This window comes from Gallinula chloropus (assembly GCF_964237585.1).
Source record: "Gallinula chloropus genome assembly, chromosome: 7".
NCBI lineage: Eukaryota > Metazoa > Chordata > Aves > Gruiformes > Rallidae > Gallinula > Gallinula chloropus.
In genome coordinates, this window is record NC_140092.1 from 21650901 (window position 1) to 21675122 (window position 24222).

General features: G+C 52.2%; 1 protein-coding gene across 1 annotated transcript in view; it reads left to right on the forward strand.

The window, feature by feature from the left end:
• TNKS (tankyrase) overlaps window positions 1-24222 on the forward strand; it is a gene marked incomplete at its 5' end in the record, with an annotated part of 93092 nt that overhangs the window by 30792 nt on the left and 38078 nt on the right. The window contains 2 exons of the mRNA XM_084266866.1: window positions 12613-12649; window positions 13639-13714. Of these exons, the coding sequence (XP_084122992.1) occupies window positions 12613-12649; window positions 13639-13714 (113 nt within the window). The remainder of the gene's footprint in view (window positions 1-12612; window positions 12650-13638; window positions 13715-24222) is intronic.

A 24222-nucleotide genomic window follows, 5' to 3' on the forward strand; every position in this document is an offset into this window, starting at 1 on the left:
TTCCTCCTTATGTTCCCATGGAACCTCCTCTGCTCCAGCTGCACCCGCTGCCCCTGGTCCTGTCGCTGCCACCCCTGAGCAGAGCCTGGCTCCAGCCTCCTGACTCTCACCCTTCACATACTGATAGACAGTGATGGGGTCACCCCTCAGGCTCCTCTCCTCCAGGCTAAAGAGGCCCAGCTCCCTCAGCCTCTCCTCACAAGGAAGGGGTTCCTCTCCCTCCACTGGTGTCCCTGCACTGGGCTATTTCAAGGAGTTCTGTGTCCTTCTGGAGCTGAGGGGCCCAGAACTGGACCCAGTATTCCAGGTGGGGTGTCACCAGGTCAGTGCAGATGGGCAGAAGGACCTCTCCTGACCTCCTAACCACCCCACTTCTCATACCCCCCAGGATGTCATTTGTCCCCTTGGCGATGAGGCCACATTGCTGGCTCATGGTCATCGTACTGTCCCCCAGGAGGTTTCTACTTGACACACCTTGTTAGTGGACAAGGTGCTTCCAAACCTGAGGTGCCTGTCATGCCTTCTGCAGTCCATTTCCTTGCTGACACACAGAAGAGGTGGGCAGACCTGGTGGGCTGAATGCTGACAACATAGGACTTGCCTAAGATTTCTGACGTACGTGTTCTGACAGGCTTATTTGCAGGGAAGTAGCAGTGGATTTAATTAGGGTGATGAGACAGCGCCGTTATCTTGGAATTTCAGGACAATGTTGCTTTGTACCAAGCCAGGAGCTTTATTTCTGGTCAAAAGGCAGCTCCACGTGCTCCTGAAAACAGGAGTTGCTCATCTTCTGACCCTTCCTGTAAAGTCTGCCCTGAATAATGATGTTAACTGGGAATTAATGTGCTTTGTGCTGTTCGTTGGAGTGGTGAGCTCAGAGTCTGCTGGGGAACAGATATGGTGGCCTGAGGAAAGCCTACACAGTGCTAACAAACAGGTGGCTTCTCTTTCTTTGTGTGGTGGTTGTTGGAAGAATGAGCCTGATGTTGGTTTAATCCTGGAGTCCTTGTGGATACTGAACTCTTGATATGTTTATTAATTATTACAGTGCTCAGGCTCTTGCCTTTGACTGATATTATAATGGGTAAAGTCCACCAAAATGACAGCATGTTGTCACCAACATGTCACACCATTGGCCCAGGGTAGCAGATAGGCAGATCATCAGTTCTGTTGTACCTCCAAGTTCCCATGTTCTCACAGAGCCTGGCTGCGGTGTCTCTGCTCCACCCTCCATGTCCTCTTTCTCATTGGTGGCACATCAAGCTCCCCTGATGCTTCCAGCCTCCCAGATCTCCTAGTAACCAGTGCGAAATAGGACTTCATGGCACACCAGCTGCTCTTCACCCTGGAAGCTTGTTGAATGTCGAACATTTCTTTAAAGTGGGAACATAAACTTTAAATTGAAGTCTGGAGTGTTGTGTCCAGTGCTGGGCTCCCTGGGACAAAACAGCCAGGGGTCTCCTGGAGAGAGTCCAGCGGAGGCTGCGAAGGGCATGAAGGGCCTGGAGCATCTCCCCTGCCAGGAAAGGCTGAGTGAGCTGGGGCTGTTCAGCCTGGAGAGAAGCAGCCTGAGAGGGGATCTGATCAATGGGGATCAATAGCTGAAGGGTGGCACACAGGGGGACATGGGCAGCCTCTTCTCAGGGTCTGTGGGGACAGGACAAGGGCCGATGGCCTCAAGTTGGAGCCCGGGAAGTTCCGCCCCAATGTGGGGAAGAACTTCTTGCTGGTGAGGGTGAGGGAGCCCTGGGCCAGTCTGCCCAGGGGGTGTGGAGTCTCCTTGTCTGGAGAGATTCCAGCCCTGCCCTGTCCTAGGGACCCTGCTTTGGCAGGGGCTTGGACCCCATGGGCTCTGGAGGGCCCTTCCCACCCTGGTGACTCTGTGATCTCCTGCAGAGAGGCCAGTGGAGAGCTATGAAGGTGTTGAAGGGGAGATTCTTCTTAACTCTTCCACAGTCCTCTTTCATTTTAGGTCAAAATGAGGTTTAACCCACCACTTTTGGGAGTGAAAACTGAAGCGTGTTTCAGAATCACTTTGCAATAAACCCATTGGCAACATGGCCTGGGTTGGGAGCTGCTGGTAATCCTATTACTGCATAAGAGGATCATTGAAATGTATTTTCCTGGGGATATTTAAGATGGTTAATGGCTGGGCTGAATGAGGAATGGAGCAGTGCTTTTTGCCCAATTATATTTTGAATCATTTGAGGTACGTGGAGGCTTTAAATCTAGGGAGAATTCCTAGCAGGAACAGAGAGCAGAAAGCTGTGTTTTTTCCAGCTTCATGCAGGGTGTAATTAAACTCCTTCTCAGCACAAGGCCCCACAGAAGGCTGCAGAGCGTCATGCTGGGGGTATGGGCAGTTGGGGCATTTCTGGCCCACAATGAAGGGGAAGGTGGTTTTTAGGAAGTCCTTTTCTTCATGGATATACTCATGGTGAGGTTTTGGTAAGGGAGCTGCAGGGCTGGATTTTGACAGAAGCTTTCCCCAGGTCCCACAGAGCAAGGGCCAGACACGCCGCTGGCCAAGGCCGAGCCCATCGGCAACAGGGGCAGTGCCTCTGGGGAGCAGAGTTGAGGGAAGAGAAACCCAAGGGGCAGCCTTTTGCTGCCAGGGAGGAGTGAGGACATGGGAGAAACTCTGTAGCCCCCAGGTCAGGGCAGAAGGAAAGGCAGGAGGAGCCCCAGGCACAGAGCAGGGATTCCCCTCAGCCCCTGGAGAAGCCCCTGGTGAGACAGGCTGTGTCCCTGCAGCCCAGGGAGGATGATGATGGAGCAGGGATTCCCCTCAGCCCCTGGAGAACCCCATGCTGGAGTGGGTGGAGGCACCTGAAGGATGCTGTGACCCGGTGGGAAGGGTCCCACGCTGGAGCAAGGTCCTGGCAGGACCTGCAGCCTGAGGAGAGAGGGGCCCACACCAGAGCAGGTTTGTGAGGGGACTCATGACCCTGTGGGGGACCAGGCTGGAGCAGGCTGGGCCTGAAGGGCTGCACCCCACAGAAGGCCCCACACCGGGGCAGCTGGGGAAGAGTTGCAGCCCCATGGGAAGGTCTAACGCTGGAGGAGCCCATGAAGGACCATCTGCCTTGGGAAGGAGAATGCAGAGGAAGGAACGTGCTGCTCTGGAGGTGAAACTTAATGACAGCAGTCTGGCGATGTAATGGTCTCGTCTTTAATTAATGAGCTGGTGTCTCTCCCCTTCTCTCAGCCGCCTTTCCAGGGCTGTGCTGCTCTTCTTACTCCTGTAGTGACCCACATTGTCATGTAGGGCAGGAGTTGGGTTTTGTGAAGGAGTTACAGATGTAATCCTATTAGCTAGCAGGCTCTGAGCTAGCAAAGTGTTTAAAGCAGTGGGGATAAGAGAAGGGACTGAAGATGTTTACAAGTTCTAAACTGTGTGTAAATAATCGACCCTCCATAGCCAGCCATGCATCTTTGGCCTTAGGAATAATAATAAAATTAATATTATTATTATTACTAGAGTTAAGGAGGGAAGAGAAACCCAAGAAACCAAATAATAATTATTATTGCTGTATTTCAACCTTGTGATGCGTTAGACCAACTGGAGACTGTTTGCCCCTGGACTGGGCACAGGGGAGGCTGCACCTCGAGTGCTGGGTCCAGTTCTGGGCACCTCACTCCAAGAAGGACCTGGAGGTGCTGGAGTGTGTCCAGAGAAGGGCAACCAGGCTGGGGAAGGGGCTGGAGGGCAAATCCTGTGAGGAGCAGCTGAGGGAGCTGGGGGTGTTGAGCCTGGAGAAGAGGAGGCTGAGGGGAGACCTTCTCTCCACCTCCACTACCCTGCCAGGAGGGTGCAGAGAGGTGGGTGATGGTCTCTTCAGCCAGGGGACAGGAGATGGGATGAGGGGGAATGGGCTCAAGCTGCCCCAGGGCAGGGTCAGCTCAGCTGGGAGGGAAAAGTTCTTCCCTGGCAGAGTTGTGGGGCTGTGGCACAGGCTGCCCAGGGAGGGGGCTGAGTCCCCAGCCCTGGGTGTGTTTAACAGCCGGGGAGATGAGGTCCTGAGAGATCTGGGTCAGCACAGGACAGGGATGGTTGGACTCCATGGGCTTAAAGGGCTTTTCCAACCTGGTTTCTCTGTGAGTCTGTGATTAGTTCCTCATCTTCCTTTGGAAACATTTCCTAGAAATCCCAGAGAAAAATACATGTGTAGATGCATTCCAGAGCTGAGAAAGGAGTGGTGGTGGGAAAATGAACCAGGACAGTTTGTTAGTTGTTAATATGGATCACGGCAGCAGTGCTGGGAATTACACTGGAGGTTTGTTTTTGCTGATAGCTGGAATTTAATACAAGAAATGAAGAGGGAGAGCTGTGGGAATGTTTCCTTTGCATTAAGCATGAAGGGCTGGGTAATGGGGAGCCTCAGCCGCTCTGTAAGAACCCACTCCAATTTCCTTTTCCGTGCGTATTACAACAGATCTCCGGAGTACTGGACCTGGGTGAACTGAAGCACTGTTCTGCCCTGCACTGGGGCGGCCTCACATCCAGTCCTGGGTCCAGTTGTGGGTACCACAGGACAAAAGGGACACAAAGCTATTGGAGAGTGTCCAGAGGAGGCAGTGAGGATGGGGAAGGTCTGGAGGGGAAGGCTCCTGAGGAGAGGCTGAAGGCCCTGGGGTTGCCCAGCCTGGAGAAGAGGAGGCTGAGGGGAGACCTCACCCCGGTCTGTGGCTTCCTGCCGAGGGGAGCGAAGGGGCAGCGCCGATCTCTCTCCTCTCTCTGGGGCCCAGGGCTGGAACCCGAGGGGACGGCGTGAAGCTGCCAGGGGAGGGTCAGGCTGGGTGTCAGGAAGAGGTTCTGTGCTGAGAGGGGGGTCGGGCGCTGGCACAGGCTCCCCAGGGAAGGGGTCCCAGCCCCGAGCTGGGCTGAGGGCAAGAAGCGTCTGGCCGCTGCGCTCAGTGCCCTGCGCTGCCTGGGCTGGGCTGTGTGGAGCCAGGAGTGGGACTGATGGGCCTGAGGGGGCCCTCCCAGCTCAGGGGGTTCTGGGCTTCAACCCCTTCAGTTTTCCCTCTCATCAGTCTGTTTTGACTTGCACTGGCTTGGGATTTTCTTCCCCCAGTCTCTTGAAAATCTGCAATCTTTTTCCCTTTCCCTTCTCTGTCTGAAGACGTGACAGACAAGAGTGGTGGTATGTCTTTGAGAAGGCCCAGCATGCTGAAACACCACAGGCCTGTTGGCAGTAATGTCTTTTTCAGGCTAGAAATAAATGGATCTGTGTGGTGTGTTTCTGTGGGTAACCTGCAGCAACACGAAGGAATTGAAGCTCTTGTATGGTAAAGAAAGAGTTTTAGAAGGTTTTTTGGATTTATTGTTTCATAGAAACAGAATGTGTTGGTTTGGGAGGGACCTTTTGAGGCCATCCAGTCCCACCCTGCAGTGAGCAGGGACATCTTCACTAGAGCAGGTTGCTCAGAGCCACATCCAGCCTGACTTTGAATGTCTCGAGGGATGGGGCCTCTGGCACCTCTCTGGGCACCCTGGGCCAGTGCGTCACCACCCTCAGAGGGAAGAACTTCTTCCTAATGCCCAACCTAAACCTCCCTTTTCCAGTTCAAACCCCTTTCCCCCCCCCCCCCCCCCCCCACCTCGTCCCATCACTCCATGCCCTCAGGAACAGTTCTTCCCAGCTTCCTACAGGCACCTTTCAGGGGCTGGAAGGGGCTATAAGGTCCCCCCAGAGCCTTTTTTTCTCTAGGCTGACCAAGCCAGAAGTGATACTGTAGGGCATTGCAGCGTTGTTGAAGGTACCAGAATGATAGGGCTTACATGAAGATGGGCTTGTTTGGGGTTTTGGTTATCGTTGTTGCTCCGTTCTGCAGACTGTTGTGGTCCTGCAGTGCCATCCGCTGTGTCCATCCTTTGCACACACAGGAAGACTCCTCCATTTAACTGCTGAGGCTGGTGTAGCTTCATCCTTGTGTCTCATGATTTAACAGTTAAGAAATGTGAAACCTTCTGACAAAAGGACTTTTGCATCTTCCTGGCACTGTACAGCGAAGGAGATCTGACAGCCTTTCTTAAGAAATAGGTCACCATGGCTGTATGGAGCAACTGTGTGGGACAGGAGTTTGTCATGTGCCAGATGTGAACTTAATGGGGTTAGGTTCCCCACCTCACCTGTCTTTGTGACCAACCCCAAACCTTCATGTGATTTAGACTTGGATATGAGGGCAGCATTTAATAACCCCTGGGTCTTGGCTGTGCTTAAAGGGCTTTTCCAACCTGGTGAGTCTATGATTCAGCCCTGACTTCTTGCAAGAGAAGACAGGGGCTCTTGAGGAGATCAGCACCTGGAGAGCTTGTGAGCCCAGCGCAGCGGGACCAGGCACTCAGGCACTGGCAGAGGTTGCCCAGGGAGGCTGTGGAGCCCCCAGAACATCCTTAGGTGGTCTAAAAGCCATCTGGACACTCTCATGGGCAGGCTACTCTTGGTGGATGAGAGAGGGTTGGATAAGAGGATCTCCAGAGCTCCTCTGTGATATCCATGGATCTTTTCTTCCCCAGCCTGTGGCTGCAGTTATGTCCATCAGGCCTGCATCCTGTTGTTGCACGTCTCAGAAGTGGGGTACCATTTAGTAACATCACTATTTATCAGTGCTCCGGGGAATTAAGTTCCTACCCATGGCTCTGTGCGATGCACAGTGGGTTGATCTCTTTTTAGTTCTTCTGTTTGGCTGAAAATGTTTCCATCCTTCCCCCCCCTCCCCGTTATGTTGGATAATAACCCCTTGGCTTGAGCAGCACAATGTTCATCCTTGCTGTTGAGATCTGTGAGCACAGTCATGCCAGAACATATTTGTCCATGTTCTGTTCCATGTTTGTTCCCATTGGGTTCCGTATGAGCCGGTGTGGAGGGGCAGAGGGAGAGGAGAGCAGGGCAGTCCACCTTGTTTTTAGCCTGGGTGTGTTCCAGAAGCATTGTAGGAGTCGGGTTTGGCTGTGTGTTCAGGTGGGGGTGTCAGTTTGCAGTATTTGGATGACACTTCCCCACCTTTGGGAGTGAAATAGGGGTGTGCTGGAGCAGAGGAAGTCCCACTTAAACCTGAGGAGGAACTTCTTTGCTGGGAGGGTGGCAGAGCCCTGGGCCAGGCTGCCCAGAGAGGTTGGGGAGTCTCCATCTCTGGAGACATCCCAACCCCGTGATCCTGGGCACTGTCCGGTGCAGCCTGCTGGAGGGGACCCTGCTCTGGTCCCTCCAACCCCCACCACTCTGTGGCTCCATTACCTGTGTGTGTTTCATTCATTATGTCAGGCTTTTTTCCAGAATTTGCCTTTGTTTCCTTTTGGCTGGAGCACATGTGTGTGTGATGGTCGAGCTCCACAGGCCTGGGGAATCAGCTTGTTCAAGGGCAGAGACTGGCAGCACAAGGGGGATGGAGTGAAGCTGGAGGAGGGAAGGGTTAGAGGAGATCTTAGGGGGAAGTTGTTTGCAGAGAGAGTGGTGAGGGGCTGGAAGGGGCTGCCCAGAGAGGGGGTGGGTGCCCTGTGTCTGGGGGTGTTCCAGGCCAGGTTGGCTGCTGGGGCCCTGGGCAACCTTGTGTAGCTCCAGGCCTGGAGGTTGGTGTCCCTGGCTGTGGCAGGGGGTTGGAGCTCTGTGCTCCTTGGGGTCCCTCCCAACCCAGACCAGTCTGGAATTCTATGATTCTATGGTGGAAGAGCCACATAATACAGAGCTGAAAATTGTTTCCAGCATTGTGTTTTAGTTTTGGTCGTCTGTGGTGATGTCTGCCTGAGGACATGGACTTGTCCAGGTCTGGTGGGCAAGCTTTGAGCTATCCAAAATACTGCTCCCAAAAAACCCTCTGTATTGACCATGCAACTGGAAGGATGTTTTCCCCCTCAAAGCTGGTGACTGCCAAGAGATTGGGATGACTAATTCAGGCTGTTACCTGCACTCTGCTCTGAGGATGCCCTTTGGCAGAGCTGGAAATCCCAGCCTGCCCTGAGGAGCTCTTCAAGTAGTGTTATTACCTGGGTTCAAGTCAAACACTTTGGATCAGCAGCGTTACGTGTGGCTGAGGGTTGGGATTCCTGACCAGGATGGGAAGTCCATCCCCTCTGCAGGTACATGGGGTTCGTTAACAAGCCCTTTGCAAATGAAGGGTGGCCAGATGCTGTAGTCCTGTGGGCAGTGCCACCCACAGCCAGCCCGCTCTGGGCACCGTGACATCCCACCAGCTGCTTGCTGGAGCAGCCAAGGGGTTCCCCAGCACCCCTGTCCCAGCCAGGAGAGCAGAGCCCTGGGGAGCGCTTGGGCCGTAGGTTTAGGTGTTGCTTTGCAAAAGGTGATGACTCTTTGAGGATAATGTAGTGTGGTGGTTTGGCCCAGATGCCCACCAAAGCCACTCCATCACTCCCCTTTTTGGCTGGACAGGGGAGAACGTATCTGTTGAGAGGGTGAGGAGTGGAGCTAAGGGCAGGAGAGATCATCCCACAATCAGCATCACAGGCAGAACAGACCCAACATGGAATAAAGGATAGAAACTCTCTGATTGATGGCCCTGCCCTGCACCCCAGTGACACCAGTTGGGTGATGGGAACTGCAGCCAGATCTCAAAGCAGCTCCCCCCACCCCTCCCTTCTCAGCAGACTGCACTTGAGTCAGGACTTCACTCCCTTCTTCCCCCCCAGTGTGGCACAGGGAGGGACAGGGATGGGGGAATGGGGGTTTGGGTCAGTTCCTCACGAGATGTTCTCCTCCTTAGCTGGGGGGGTCATTCCTCACCCCCTCCCCCTGCTGCACTGTGGGGTCCCACCCACAGCAGACAGTCCTCCACGGACTTCTCCAGCTTGAGTTCTTCCCCACAGGGCTTCAGCTCTTCCCCAGCTGCCCAGCGTGGGTCCCTGCTCTGGGGACAGTCACCATTCACAGTGTCTCTCAGTCCCTCAGGCCCAGCCTGCTCCAGCCTGGCCCCCCATGGGGTCACCAGCCTCCCCCTCAGCCCCCCTGTTCTGCAGCCAATCTCTCCCTCACCCATCTCTGTGTCTCTGTGTCTCTCCAGGTGCTGGCAGGGCCTTGCTCCAAGGCGGGTCCCAGCATCTCCTCTCTGTCTCCCCCTGCTCCGGCGTGGGGCCTCCCCAGGGCTGCAGGTGGGGTCTGGGCCTTGTCCATGGGCTGTGGGGGGACACCCGCTCCACCATGGGTTCCCCAGGGGCTCAGGGGCATCTTTCTCTCTGGCACCTGGGGCGCCTCCTCCCCCCTTCCCTGCCCTTGGTGCCTGCACAGCTCCTCACACCTTCTCACTCCCCTCTCTGGGGTACAAAGCGGCTCCTGGGGGTTTTGTTCCTCCTCACTGTGACTCCCAGAGGTGCTGTGACCGTCGCTAATGGGCTCGGCCTTGGGCAGCAGCAACCCCGGCCTGGAGCCAGCTGGTGTTGGCTCTGCGGGGTCTGCAGAGCTTCTGGCTGCTCCTTGCAGCAGCCACCCTGCAGCCCCCTCCTCCACCCAAAACTACAACATGTAGCAAGCCAACTCCAAGCTCATACCCTCTTCATCCCTATGGCAGCGTGATGAAATTCAAGAACCTCTTGCAAGAATTCCAACACGTGCCTTTAACAACAGCAGCTCTTTACTGGGGCACCCAGTGGGGGCCTTGGTGCTGGTCACTAATTCCTTTGCTAATCAAGGTACTCAAGGAAAAAGCCTTTTATGTTTTAAAGTACCAACTTACTGAACACCAAGGAGAAATGTTATTCCACTCCTCATAGCTAATAGCAGTCAAAAGCCCAGCTCTGCCTGCTGGGTGCTCTGCCAAAACAGAACGTGTAAAGAGGTCTTTTAATTCATGATTAGGTCCCTGAAGTGTTGGTATAAAACAGGCCTCTTACTCTCCTCAGGAAATCCAGCTGCTTGAGGTTGTTACCCAAGTAATGCAGGAGTAAGACGTGTCCTTTGGTTCCTCCTCACACGCTGGCTGGAGCTTTTTGTTCACTGTTGGTTTGAAAGACTCACAATTGTGGCCAGTATTTTATATTTATTAAAATTAAAAATAAAGAGGAACAGGCCCTGTGGCTGTAGAAGGCAGGTGGTGGTGGTGGACAGGAATTCCCTCTGGTGATGGTGGAGAGTGGTGGTGAGACAAAGACAATCATACTTTGTATTGTTTTACTTGTTTCATGACCAAGACCTCATGAAGACAGATGTCGAAATTATTTTCAAAGCTAATTTGCCCTTCACAGCCTGGATTTGAAGCACCAGTTGGAGTTCTTCACCTTTGTGTTCAACTGGTCTGTTCCATTGCTGGGGTTCAGCCACCCAGAAACTCTCAGTGAGGAGCCTATCCCACAGGAGGCACGGCTGCGGTGGGACACGTGTGGGTTCCCCAAATGGATTGTGCTTCAGAAAGCACTTGGGAAGGGAAAATTCAATGGGATGGTGGGATGCAGATCACATAATCACAGACGGGTGTGGGGTGGAAGGGACCTCAAAGCCCATCTAGTTCCAACCCCCTGCCATGGGCAGGGACACCCCCACCAGCCCAAGGTGCCCAAAGTCCCATCCAACCCGGCCTTGAGCCCTGCCAGGGACCCAGGGGCTGCCACAGCCTCTCAGGGCACCCTGTGCCAAGGTCCCCTCACCCTCAGAGTAAAGAATTTCTTCCTAACATCTGACCTAACTCATTCAGCTTGCAGCCATCACCCTGTGTCCTGTCCCTGCACTCCCTGGTGACCAGCCCCTCTCCCACATTCCTGTAGGACTCCTTTAAGGATTGGAAGTCTTCCCAGAGCCTTCTCTTCTCCAGGCTGAACCAACCGAGCTCGGAGCCTGGCTTCATAGGAGACATGGGCTGGTACTCCTCCCCCTCTGCTGACAACAGGAGGAGCTGTGATGGGGTTTGTTCTGGTGGAAAGGACTCCAACCCTCCTCCTGCAGCCTCCAGAAGGTCTTTGTGGGGGGATTATTGTTTTGGGAGGAGCCTGCGCTCCGGCCTGGCATCTCCCATGGCCCCACAGCTCTCCCTGCCTGTAACGAGGCAGCACAAAGGTTCTTCTCTTTCTTGCAGGACAGCTTCATCTTCCTGTTTCTCTTCCAGCATTGCAGTTAGAGGCAGCTCATACATGCAGCTTGTTCTTCAACCCTCCATCATCTGGCTCTGAGGACACCCTCTGACCTCATCAAGCTGCTAAAAAGCTACTTTCTTCCTAATTTCTGAACTGAAATTCCCCCTCAATTTTTATGACACAGAGTTGTCGTGCTTCAGCTTTGTAGAAGACATCCCATCTTCTGTGGGTCATCTTCTTCCAGGCTCTTTCCAGGACGTAGAAAGCCAGGGGTCTCCTGGAGAGAGTCCAGCGGAGGCTACGAAGGGGATGAAGGGCCTGGAGCATCTCCCCTGCGAGGAAAGGCTGAGTGAGCTGGGGCTGTTCAGCCTGGAGAGAAGCAGCCTGAGAGGGGATCTGATCAATGGGGATCAATAGCTGAAGGGTGGCACACAGGGGGACACGGGCAGCCTCTTCTCAGGGTCTGTGGGGACAGGACAAGGGCCGATGGCCTCAAGTTGGAGCCCGGGAAGTTCCGCCCCAATGTGGGGAAGAACTTCTTGCTGGTGAGGGTGAGGGAGCCCTGGGCCAGGCTGCCCAGGGGGTGTGGAGTCTCCTTGTCTGGAGAGATTCCAGCCCTGACCTGTCCTAGGGACCCTGCTCTGGCAGGTGCTTGGACCCCATGGGCTCTGGAGGGCCCTTCCCACCCCTACTACTCTGTGACTCTGTGGTTCTGTTATGTTCATGTCCAGTTTTCACCCTGTATGCCTCAAACCCTCGAGTTGCCCGTTGCAACTTAGAATTTCCAGCACCACCATCACATTGACGTTCCTTGGGGTCCCCTCTAACCTCAGGGGCTCCTAACAAAAACATCACTCTGAGATTCCATGCTCTTTTGTCTGCTTGTATGTCAAACTCAGTGTTTCCTTGGGAAGCAGTAAAATCCGTGGAATTATGGAATAATCTCTGCTCTGAAGTGATTCCCACCCAGGCTGGGAGGTGAGAGCTCTAGAGATCCCTATTTGTACCTTTTAAAGAGCCGCTCTGCCTCCCTTTTGTCTCCGAATTTATTATGCTTCCCAAGTAGAACATGACACACTGAATAGTGCAGGGACATGGGGGTGGGGACATTGTTATCAGTGTTTCTGCCCTGCCACATTTCCCAGTCATTGGTTGTCTGAAGAAAGCCTTTCCAGCTGAGGATTGGACAAGGAGATGCGTCAATTCGCTGCCCGTCTCCAAGGTACTGGTGATGCTGCCTCCACAAGCTGGCTAACGTCACAGCTCCATCACCCAGCGGGGTGGGGGCTTTTTTTTTTCCTCCTTTTTTTTCCTCCTCCTATTTTCCTCCTCCTTTTTTTCCTTCTCCTTTTTTCCTCCTCCTTTTTTTCGTCTCCTATTTTCCTCCTCCTTTTTTTCCTCCTCCTTTTTTTCTCCTCCTTTTTTCCTCCTCCTTTTTTTTCCTCCTCCTATTTTTTCCTCCTCCTATTTTTTTACCTCCCTATTTTTTCCTCCTCCTCTCTCCTCTTCCCCCTTTTAATTCTGGATTTGCTTCCTCCTGCATTTCTGTCTCCTGCCAGATGCTAACAGCATGATATTTTGCAATCATTTAGGTGAATACAAGAAGGACGAACTCCTGGAAGCTGCTAGGTGAGTGCTGCTTAGAATATAAAGCTTTTTTTGGGGGGGGGGGGGGGTTGGACCTGGTGATCTCTCCAGGTCCCTTCCAACCTCTACAATTCTGGGATTTATTTTTTTGGGGAAAAGGGGGTGGAATCCAGGAAGGAAAAAGGTCTTTTTAAACCCAGTGATGTTTTATCATTGCCTTTCCATGAAATGATGCAAACGAACCGCTTTGCTAGCGTACATCTCGATTAGACTTTGTGATGCCTGTTTATGTAATTAAAATCCCCCCTGATGCTGGTTATAAGGTTAATATTGAGGGTTGGGGGTTTTTTTTTTACCTTTAAGCTGCTCAAATTCCCCTTTATCATTTGCTCTTTTTAGTGGGGAGGGGGCAAATTAAATATTGGGATTTTTCTTTGCTTTTTGGATTTTGCTGCTACCTCAGGGAAATGTTTGGAAAATGGATTTATTGGAACAGAACATAAGGAAGGAAACCTATGCAAAAGGTGTAAAGTTCAGCTGGATATTCCAAAGATGCTTTTATCCTTCCTTCCAACAGCACAGGACTGCTTTATGTAAAGGAAAGATTCAAAGGCTGTTAATAGCTCTGAAAAATTCCTGGATATCAGGATGTAGCTGTCTCTGGTGTTACAGGCCCTGTGCTATGGAAATGCATTTAATTTAGACTATTTAATTCACCAAACTGCCAGTCTGTGAAATTGGATGGAGGGAAATACGGGGTGATGTTAAGGGGAGGAATTAAGAGGTGGTTTTATTATCATTTTTTGCAATCAATCTGCATCTTTTTGCAGATTTACCATTCATTTCTGTATTGGGGTTTGGGATGCTCAGAGGATTCTGTAGCTGTCTGACATCCTCCCTGCCAGAGTAAGATTTCAGTACTGGATGCTTTGATATCAGCTCCTTAGCAAAGGTGTTGTAAAGAACTCTCATACTAATTCCTCCCCCCGCCCCACCTTACCCCTCCATAATCCTCTCCTCTCTGTCTGCAGGAGTGGTAATGAAGAAAAACTGATGGCTTTATTGACGCCTCTCAATGTGAACTGCCACGCCAGCGATGGGCGGAAGGTGAGTTAATACCTGCTGTGTGTTACTGGTCTTCACACGAGGCCAAATTGGCCATATTGGGCTGCAGAGACCTATCAACTAAGTGAGTGTCTGGGGTGGAAACCCAGGGATGTCTTTTCACCATGAAATGAAATCCTGTTGTACATGAGACCAGCAGTCCTGACAGCTCAACGGGCGGCGTACATGGATTTTGGGAGCATCTTGTCTTTATTTTTCCCTGTTAAATGTCAGACCCTGGTGTCCATGTGAAATGAAACCTTGGGATCTTTCAGAAGAGAATCCCAATGTTTTGTTGCAGCTGAATAAAATGAGGGAGGGGAATTTGTATTTGGGAGGTGGTTGGTATTCTGCTGAGCTCCTGATGCCCCTGATGGTCCTGAACACCATCGGTGGTTGGTATTCTGCTGAGCTGATGGTCCTGATTACCATCGGTGGCTGGTATTCTAAGCTCCTGACGCCTCACCACGTAGACTGGCAGTGTATGGATACACTTAACACCTTCTTCTGCGTGTTTTCTTAAACTGGGCAGCATTGTTTTGGCTTTCTCTCTGGCAGGGCTGTTTGAATGAGTTAAATTAAGGATTAGGCTGAAACTGGAGGAGGGAAGAACATACGGAGTGAGAAGCAGCTCCTCTGATTTTTGATGCTTTAGACATTGAGATGATGGTGCGTCTAGACTTGGATTTACAAACCTTGGGTGGGATTTTTTCACTGGGTACCAGAATGTTCTCAATCTGCAGAGCTTAAGAAACATCTCTCAACGTGTAGCAGCACATCTCACGCCGAGAGAAAAGCCTTGCAGTGTTTCCCTTTGTAGCTCTCTCTTCTTTTTGGTGGGGTGGAGTAGAGCACAGTGTAAATCTCTACCCAGTCCAGAGCTGCAGCCAAATTCCACGTCAGGTGAGGGAGACAGACCAGGTTATCCTGCCTTCTCCCTAGAAGAAAATCAGCTTCTCAATATGTAGCTCTGTAGTGAAAACCTGGCTCTTTACCACACCTTGTACAAAGGTTTCCTCAGTTCTACTGCCTGTGACAGCTACTGCATGAGATAAAATCCATCAGCTTTCTGCTTGTTTATGTCTGTTGCTGATTGGAAGTTTGATGAATCATCCCAATTTTTAAAACAATTAATTTTCTGATCTGAGGACAGACAAACAAACAAGGGCTCGGAAGGGTGATGGGATCCTGGGCTCCATCAGCAGAGGGGTGGCAGCAGGGACGGGGAGGGAGGGGATTGTCCCTCTCTGCTCTGCCCTGTGAGGCCCCAGCTGGAGTCCTGTGTCCAGATCTGGGGCCCCCAGGGCAAGAGAGATGTGGGGCTGTTGGAGAGGGGGCAGAGCAGCCACGGAGATGCTCAGAGGGCTGGAGCAGCTCCCCTACGGAGAGAGGCTGAGGGAGCTGGGCTGGTTCAGCCTGGAGAAGAGAAGGCTGTGGGGGGACCTCATTGCCTTCCCATCCCTGAAGGGAGCAGAGGAACAGGAGGGGAATCAGCTTGTTCAAGGGCAGAGACTGGCAGGACAAGGGGGCTGGAGTGAAGCTGGAGGAGGGAAGGGTTAGAGGAGATCTTAGGGGGAAGTTGTTTGCAGAGAGAGTGGTGAGGGGCTGGAAGGGGCTGCCCAGAGAGGGGGTGGGTGCCCCGTGTCTGGGGGTGTTGAAGGCCAGGTTGGCTGGGGCCCTGGGCAACCTTGTGTAGCTCCAGGCCTGGAGGTTGGTGTCCCTGCCTGTGGCAGGGGGTTGGAGCTTTGTGATCCTTGGGGTCCCTTCCAACCTGGACCGGTCTGGGGTTTTGTGATTCTATGATTCACCTCGCTGATGTCACAGCTGACAGAACACTCCCTGTATTTTCAGATTAAACACAGTGCCACCATTCTGTGCTTCCCTTTGCCTTCTCTTAATATTTTCTCGTTCACATGAGATGGGGTTGAGGTCTCACTGGGGCTCTGTGGGGTTATAATTAAACACAGTGCATTACTGAGTAATTGAGTCCCCATCACTATCGATGTAAAGCCAAAGGCAGGGTTGGGATTCCTACCGATACACAAAGCACTAAGCCCTTGCAGATACATGATCTATAATATTTATCATTCCTAAAATATATATTTTTTTTAAAAAAGGCTTTTACAATGCATATTAAGCTGCTGGAAAAATGTTTATATATTATTACAGCCTCTGAATGAGTTGGGAAGCATCTACCCCAGGCTCAGGAAGCACATTGCAGTTAAAGCTAAGCAGTATGGGTGCACTGAGAAGTTGTTTGTGCTTTTGGTTGTTGGCAAACGTGCTGGTTATTAAAACTCCTTTTAAGATGCCTCACTAGCTATATTAATTAGCTCTTGAAATGATGTCTACCAGATACAGCATTTCTTTTTCCCCCTGTGTACAGACAGTTTAAGGGGAAGAGATTCTCTGGAGCCCACGTGCTACAGAATTGGTATTGCATTTGTAAAGCAAAGCTGTCAGGGCCTGTGGTGGAGCAGGATCCCTGAGGGACTGAGCACTCAAAGCTGTGCTCCATGTCAAGTGAAGGTTTGAGCCTGCAGCACAGCATCCCTGTATGGAAACGTCTCCAGAACATGGGAACACCTCCAGTTGTGCCAATTCACACTAGCTGAGAATTTATCCTTTTTGGAAGCTGTTTTTTACATTTCATGATGCTTTTTGTCATCATTGGGGTTTTTTTGCAGATCCCTCAAGTTTTTGAGCCTTGAACTTCATCGTGGTGTAAGGCCACAGGCTTCACATAGTGATGGGGGCCAGGGGACCAGACTTTATGGAAGGTGCTGGGGTTGCCAGCACAACAGTTATTCTGCAGTGCAGGCACAGCCACAGACTTGTGTGCCTCTTGAGTTTGGGTGCTCATCAGCTTTGCACAAGTCTGAAATGCCCAAGGGAAGGGTTTAGCTTCATCGTTGAGGAGATTGAGTCCCAGTGCTGACCAGGTTATTTGGGCTCTATTTATATTGTGTTGGGTGCCGCAGGACAAGAGGGACATGGAGCTACTGGAGAGTGTCCAGAGGAGGCAGTGAGGATGGGGAAGGTCTGGAGGGGAAGGCTCCCCAGGAGAGGCTGAAGGCCCTGGGGTTGCCCAGGCTGGAGAAGAGGAGGCTGAGGGGAGACCTCACCCCGGTCTGTGGCTTCCTGCCGAGGGGAGCGAAGGGGCAGCGCCGATCTCTCTCCTCTCTCTGGGGCCCAGGGCTGGAACCCGAGGGGACGGCGTGAAGCTGCCAGGGGAGGGTCAGGCTGGGTGTCAGGAAGAGGTTCTGTGCTGAGAGGGGGGTCGGGCGCTGGCACAGGCTCCCCAGGGAAGGGGTCCCAGCCCCGAGCTGGGCTGAGGGCAAGAAGCGTCTGGCCGCTGCGCTCAGTGCCCTGCGCTGCCTGGGCTGGGCTGTGTGGAGCCAGGAGTGGGACTGATGGGCCTGAGGGGGCCCTCCCAGCTCAGGGGGTTCTGGGGTTCTATAGGGTGCCCATGGGGTTTTCATTCTTTGGGATGTGGCTTTCCAGAAGTTGCCACCTAACATCCTTTGGGTTAGAACCGATCCAGTTATCGTTAATCACTGTAGTGCTTAAGGCAGTTTGCCTTTTTTGGGGTGGGAATTAGGAAATCTCCTCTGCATCCCATGCAGACTGACATTGGGGGTTGGACTTGACCTCTTGAGGTCCCTTCCAACCCCTACAATTCTGTGATCCTGTGAGTTCTCAAGCGCCGCATCTGCCGTGTGTTATACTTTGTAGAACGCAAAAAAGGATGGAAAAGCTCTGACTAATTTGGGTTGGAAACAGCTCCGTGCTGCGGGGTGTGTGTGCTGCTCACAGCCGGTTTGGTAAAAACCCATAGCCAGAGCCTGATTCCTGTGGGACAGGGGTCTATCCTGCCACAAGCTACAGCTGATGGAGCGGTGGTTGTGTAGTGTAGGGGTCAAAGACTGCATAGGAGAGCAGATGGAACTTGCTTCTTCCCCTCCATGACATCTCTGATGCCATTTCCTGTGGCTTTGATTTATTGTGGTTCTTTTTCAACAGGATACCAAAAACTCACAGAGCTGGTACAACATGGTGTGGGGTGTGACATGGACTTTGTGTGTTGTATGGCTTCTGTTTAGATCGCTCTGCAGTTATTTGCTCATTCCAAACAGAGCTAATAAGGAGACACAGGCACTGGCAGAGTTGTGGGGCTGTGGCACAGGCTGCCCAGGGAGGGGGCTGAGTCCCCAGCCCTGGGTGTGTTTAACAGCCGGGGAGATGAGGTCCTGAGAGATCTGGGTCAGCACAGGACAGGGACGGTTGGACTCCATGGGCTTAAAGGGCTTTTCCAACCTGGTGAGTGTGTGATCTCAGTGCTGAGAAACCCTTGAGGGGTGGGCTCAGGAGGACAGGTCAGTCTGTGTTCAGGGGTGCCCAGGGACAGGACAAGGGGCCATGGGCACAAACTGGAGCAGAGGAAGTCCCACCTATCCCTGAGGAGGAACTTCTTTGCTGGAGGGTGGCAGAGCCCTGGGCCAGGCTGCCCAGAGAGGTTGGGGAGTCTCCATCTCTGGAGACATCCCAACCCCGTGATCCTGGGCACTGCCCTGTGGAGCCAGCTGGAGGGGACCCTGCTCTGGCAGGGGTGGGACTGGAGGATCTCCAGAGGTCCCTGCCCAGCCTTCTGTGAGTCTGTGACACCTCTGATACCAAGTAACGTTCAGTTGAACGAGGCTACAGATTCCTTCTGTCGCTTCCTCTGCTTCTCCGTCTCCACTGAGAAATCAGTCCTGATCAGCCTGGAAACAAAGGGCTGATAAATAGAAATCTAATTCTAACAACATCAGGTGAGTTATCTCCTCTCTTACCAGGGAGTCTCCAATTTGCTGCTCTAAGTTGATTTGCTGCCTCTGTTCCTGGCTTCTGGTTGTTCTCAACCTTTTTCAGGCAAAATTGTGCCCCTGTGCTCGGCATTGGTGAGGCCACACCTTGAGTACTGCGTGCAGTTCTGGGCTCCCCACCAGAAAAAAGACATGGAGGTGCTGGAGCAAGTGCAGAGAAGGGCAACCAGGCTGGGGAAGGGGCTGGAGGGCAAATCCTGTGAGGAGCAGCTGAGGGAGCTGGGGGTGTTGAGCCTGGAGAAGAGGAGGCTGAGGGAAGACCTTCTCCCCACCTCCACTGCCCTGCCAGGAGGGTGCAGAGAGGTGGGCGATGGTCTCTTCAGCCAGGGGACAGGAGATGGGACGAGGGGAAATGGTATGAAGCTGTGCCAGGGCAGGTTTTGGTTGGATATTAGAAAAAAAATTTTACTGAAAGTGTTGTCAGGGCCTGTAACAGGCTGCCCAGGGAAGGGGTTGAGTCACCTTCCCTGGATGTGTTCAAAAAAAGGGTAGATGAAGTACTCAGGGATATGGTTTAGCATAGGATGGGAATGGTTTGACTTGATGATCTTCAAAGGTCTTTTCCAAACTTGTGATTCTGTGAAAATCCTGCAGTTCAGAAGGCAGTTGCCTCATCTTCCGGTGTCTGAGGCCATACGGAGCGATTGAGCCCCATTATCACAAGCTTTTTCTTTGCAGTTATTAAACCTACAGACCTGGGAAGGGGTTGAGGTTCCCTTGTAGTCGTCTTGGCTCTGGGAGCTGGTGGTTGAACATGTTGGAAGATTTCACAGATCACAGAATCACAGAGTCCCCAGGTTGGAAAAGCCCTTTAAGCTCCTGGAGTCCAACCGTCCCTGTCCTGTGCTGACCCAGATCTCTCAGTACCTCATCTCCCCGGCTGTTAAACACACCCAGGGCTGGGGACTCAGCCCCCTCCCTGGGCAGCCTGTGCCACAGCCCCACAACTCTGCCAGGGAAGAACTTTTCCCTCCCAGCTGAGCTGACCCTGCCCTGGGGCAGCTTGAGCCCATTCCCCCTCGTCCCATCTCCTGTCCCCTGGCTGAAGAGACCATCGCCCACCTCTCTGCACCCTCCTGGCAGGGCAGTGGAGGTGGGGAGAAGGTCTCCCCTCAGCCTCCTCTTCTCCAGGCTCAACACCCCCAGCTCCATCAGCCGCTCCACACAGGAGAGGTGCTCCAGCCCTCTAGTCATCATCTCCATCCATTGTACAGATAATTAGTGATCAGTTTTTATTCCTCACAGGAAGAGCTATGGATACTCATTGTATTGACATAACTATTTGTACAACTGTTGTGTGAGCTGAGTGAGCAGGGGAACAATGGAAGGGGATGGAGATGTCAGAATAGGACATTGTGATGGGTGACAGATGTGTCATGGATGAGCAGGAATATGGAGGTTCTTTGATTAATCTTTTCTGAGCGATATAATACACTTCTACTTAGAGAGAAGACTTAGTTCTTGCAGCTGAAATCCTTTAGAATATTTGCATTCAATTTTGAAATATGCACAAGATAAATTCCTTTTCTTCCTGTATTTTCCAAGGCTTTTCTTCAAAGGAATAGAGATGTCTACTTGCCTGGATTAGAGAGGCATTAAGTTCTAAAAGTTCCAGGTCCTTCCTCTAATATAAGAAGCTTTTTGTATATTTAATTTTGCTAATTATTTTAGATCACATGATTTCTTTCCAAAATAGAAATAAATATAATAATTTATTTCTTCTCCCCCTCTGCACTGCCCTGGTGTGACCCCACCTGGAATGTTGTGTCCAGTTCTGGGCCCCTCAGCTCCAGAAGACATAGAACTCCTTGAAAGAGCCCAGTGCAGGGACACCAGGGTGATGGAGGGAGTGGAGCCCCTTCCTTGTGAGGAGAGGCTGAGGGAGCTGGGCCTCTTTAGCCTGGAGAAGAGGAGCCTGAGGGGTGACCCCATCACTGTCTATCAGTATGTGAAGGGTGAGAGTCAGGAGGCTGGAGCCAGGCTCTGCTCAGGGGTGGCAGCGACAGGACCAGGGGCAGCGGGTGCAGCTGGAGCAGAGGAGGTTCCATGGGAACATAAGGAGGAACCCCTCATCTCCCCTTTTTTTAAACACACCCAGGTTGGTGACTCAGCCCCCTCCATGGGCAGCCTGCTCTCCTCCTCTCTATGCAGTCCCCGTTCTCACTGGATGGTGCTCTGCCCTGGTTCTGCTGCGTAGGTGAAGCCAGCTGATTGTGTCCTCACCACTTTGCAGCTCCAAACAGTGGTGAGGGTTTTTTTTGGCCCCTCAAATAGATCATCTGATGTACCAGAGCTCTAAATTAAGATACAGTGTGACTTGCAGGCTGAATGGCTGAGCCGTTCCCTTCCTTTTCCCTGTCACCAGCTGTCAGGAGGCACCATGTGAGATCCTGACATGATGTTTCTCTGAGCTTCATTATACCCAGTCTGTCCTTCTAAGGACTGTTGGTTGTCTTCTGGTGGTGGAGCAGGTAAATTACCACTGGAAACACCTCTCATATTTTGTAGTCCTGGTCCTTAGGAATTGGGTTTTGTTATTGGGTTTTTGGGCTTTTTTTTAATAACAGAAGTAGCTTAAATTCTATTATCCCTATGCTTATTTACCTCTAGAAGTTCAGCTTGTTGCAGCTGGTACATCTACAGTCAGCTCTTGTTTTTCTGGAGCAGCATCTCTAAGCTTGTCCCCACCATGAAATTCACAGAGTCACAAGATCACAGAATGTGTTAGTTAGAAGGGACCTTCACAGTCCATCTAGTCCTGCAGTGAGCAGGGAAATCTTCACTAGATCAGGTTGCTCAGAGCCCCATCAAGCCTGACTTTGAATGTCTCCAGGGATGGGGCCACAAGCCAGCAGTGTGCCCAGGTGGCCAAGAAGGCCAAGGGCATCCTGGCTTGTGTCAGAGCCAGCGTGGCCAGCAGGTCTGGGGAGGGGATTGTGCCCCTGCACTGGGCACTGGGGAGGCTGCACCTCGAGTGCTGGGCCCAGTTCTGGGCCCCTGACTCCAAGAAGGACCTGGAGGTGCTGGAGCGTGTCCAGAGAAGGGCAACCAGGCTGGGGAAGGGGCTGGAGGGCAAATCCTCTGAGGAGCAGCTGAGGGAGCTGGGGGTGTTGAGCCTGGAGAAGAGGAGGCTGAGGGGAGACCTTCTCCCCACCTCCAGTGCCCTGCCAGGAGGGTGCAGAGAGGTGGGCGATGGTCTCTTCAGCCAGGGGACTGGGGAGCAGCCCTGCTGAGGACCTGGGGGTTCTGGTGGGTGAGACACTTCCCATGAGCCAGCAGTGCCTCCTGCAGCTGGGAAGGGCGATGGGATCCTGGGCTCCATCAGCAGAGGGGTGGCAGCAGGGACAGGGAGGGGATTGTCCCTCTCTGCTCTGCCCTGTGAGGCCCCAGCTGGAGTCCTGTGTCCAGAGCTGGGCCCCAATGCAAGATTGTAGGGATGTTAAAGGATCCTGCTGTTGTCCAAAGATTTATTGTTTGCTCCAGTTCCTTCTGGAATCTGGACCTTTCAGTAGGACTTTGCCGCAGCCCTTTTCAAATTCCTCTCAGGTTTTCTGAATTGTTAATTCAAGTGATAAAGTGGGATTTATTAACCAAACGAAGGCAATTGTCAGAGTAAACAGCTCTGGAGTGTTCTGCTAATATCTGTTGTGGCATGAGCTTTATCCACGTTTTCTCTGGTGCTCATGACATGTAGAAGCCAACTCTTTTCCAAGAGGGACAGATTGGATGCTCCATCTCTGTGGGTGGGTGTTCAAGGCCAGATTGGATGGGGCCCTGGGCAGCCTTGTGTAGCTCCAGGCCTGGAGGTTGGTGTCCCTGCCTGTGGCAGGGGGTTGGAGCTCTGTGCTCCTTGGGGTCCCTCCCAATCCAGACCAGTCAAGGATTCTGTGTGGAAAGAGTCTTTCTGGATCAGTCCAAATTGTTTATTGGCCTTTCTGGAACAGAGTAACAGATCTAATGGTTTGAATTGCCAAACACGTAAAGATTTGACACACTGTGGTGGTAGTTTGTGCTCTGGGGACACTTTGTGGGATGTTAGAGGGTCTTTATTGTGAGTAGAGATAATTCCACAGATGGGTCTCAGAGAAACTCCTGGAGGCAAAGCCTCATCCAACCTGCCCTTGGACACTGCCAGGGATCCAGGGACAGACACAGCTCCTTTGTGAAACTCTGCCAGGGCCTTCCCACCCTCCCAAGGAAGGATTTCTGCCGAAAACCTAATCTAAATCTCCTCTCTTTCAGCATAATGATGTGTTAATGCTGACAGGGAATCTTACCCGCCGTAGTACCATGAGATACCATTCATGGGAGAAACTGGTTCCTTTGGACTGAGGCAGCCTACCAAATGTTTTCTGTGATCAGAAGCTTTTGAAGTAAACTGTTGCCAACTTTGAGAGCTTCCAGTGAAAGTTCTTATGGATCAGCTATGGAGAAGGATGCTGTAGTTGTTATGTTGTGTAGCAGGGTGTGTTCCTGGGTGTGCGTGGCTTGGAGGAAACTGCCAACCACGTTGCCCATTGGTACCACAGTAGAGTTGGACACAACCCTTCCCATCATGGGATAAACGTGGGGTTTCCCACTCTCCAGTCTGCCTCTGGTGTGCTCGTTGCTACAAGCAAGAAGGACCTGGAGGTCCTGGAGAATATCCCGAGAAGGGCAACCAGGCTGGGGAAGGGGCTGGAGGGCAAATCCTCTGAGGAGCGGCTGAGGGAGCTGGGGGTGTTGAGCCTGGAGAAGAGGAGGCTGAGGGGAGACCTTCTCCCCACCTCCAGTGCCCTGCCAGGAGGGTGCAGAGAGGTGGGCGATGGTCTCTTCAGCCAGGGGACAGGAGATGGGACGAGGGGGAAACAGCCCAAATCTGCGCCAGGGGAAGGTTGGGTTGGACATCAGGAGAAATGTCTGTATGAAAGGGCTGTCAGATCCTGGCCCAGGCTGCCCAGGGAGGGGTTGAGGCACCATCTCTGGGCGAGTTAAAAGAAGAGCAGATGTTGTACTTGGGGACATGCTCTGGTGTTGGGCCTGGTGGGGCTGGACAGATGGGTGGACTCGATGATCTTGAAGGTCTTTCCCAACCGAAACCCTTCTTTGGTTCTCTAAGTGCACATACATCAGGTTTGTAACCTGTGAGTAGGCAGCCTGAGCTGCAGTCATTTGCTCATGAATGAAAAAAAATGATTAGCATTTTCAAGAATAATTAGATTACAGCATTCAAAAATAAACAAAGCAAAGCAAGCAAATAGAAACCCAAACAAAATCAAGTCGGGCCATTATTTAAATTGACTGTAGATGATGAGCTTGTCATTGCCTTAGGAGGTAACTGGATTCTTTCCCACCTTATCATCAAATCCCAGACTGTGTTAGGTGGGAAGGGACCTTCAGAGCCCACCCAGTCCGACCCTGCAGTGAGCAGGGACATCTTCACTAGAGCAGGGTGCTCAGAGCCCCATCCAGCCTGACCTTGAATGTCTCCAGGGATGGGGCCTCCACCACCTCTCTGGGCAATCTGGGCCAGTGTCCCACCACACTTAGAACTTTGGGAATGTTTGTTTGGTCTGACATCTTGTTTGTTTAGCTCATCACAGAAGGGATGTGTAACGTACCTCAATGTGATCCATCTGAGAAATGAAGAATACTTTCCTGGTGGGA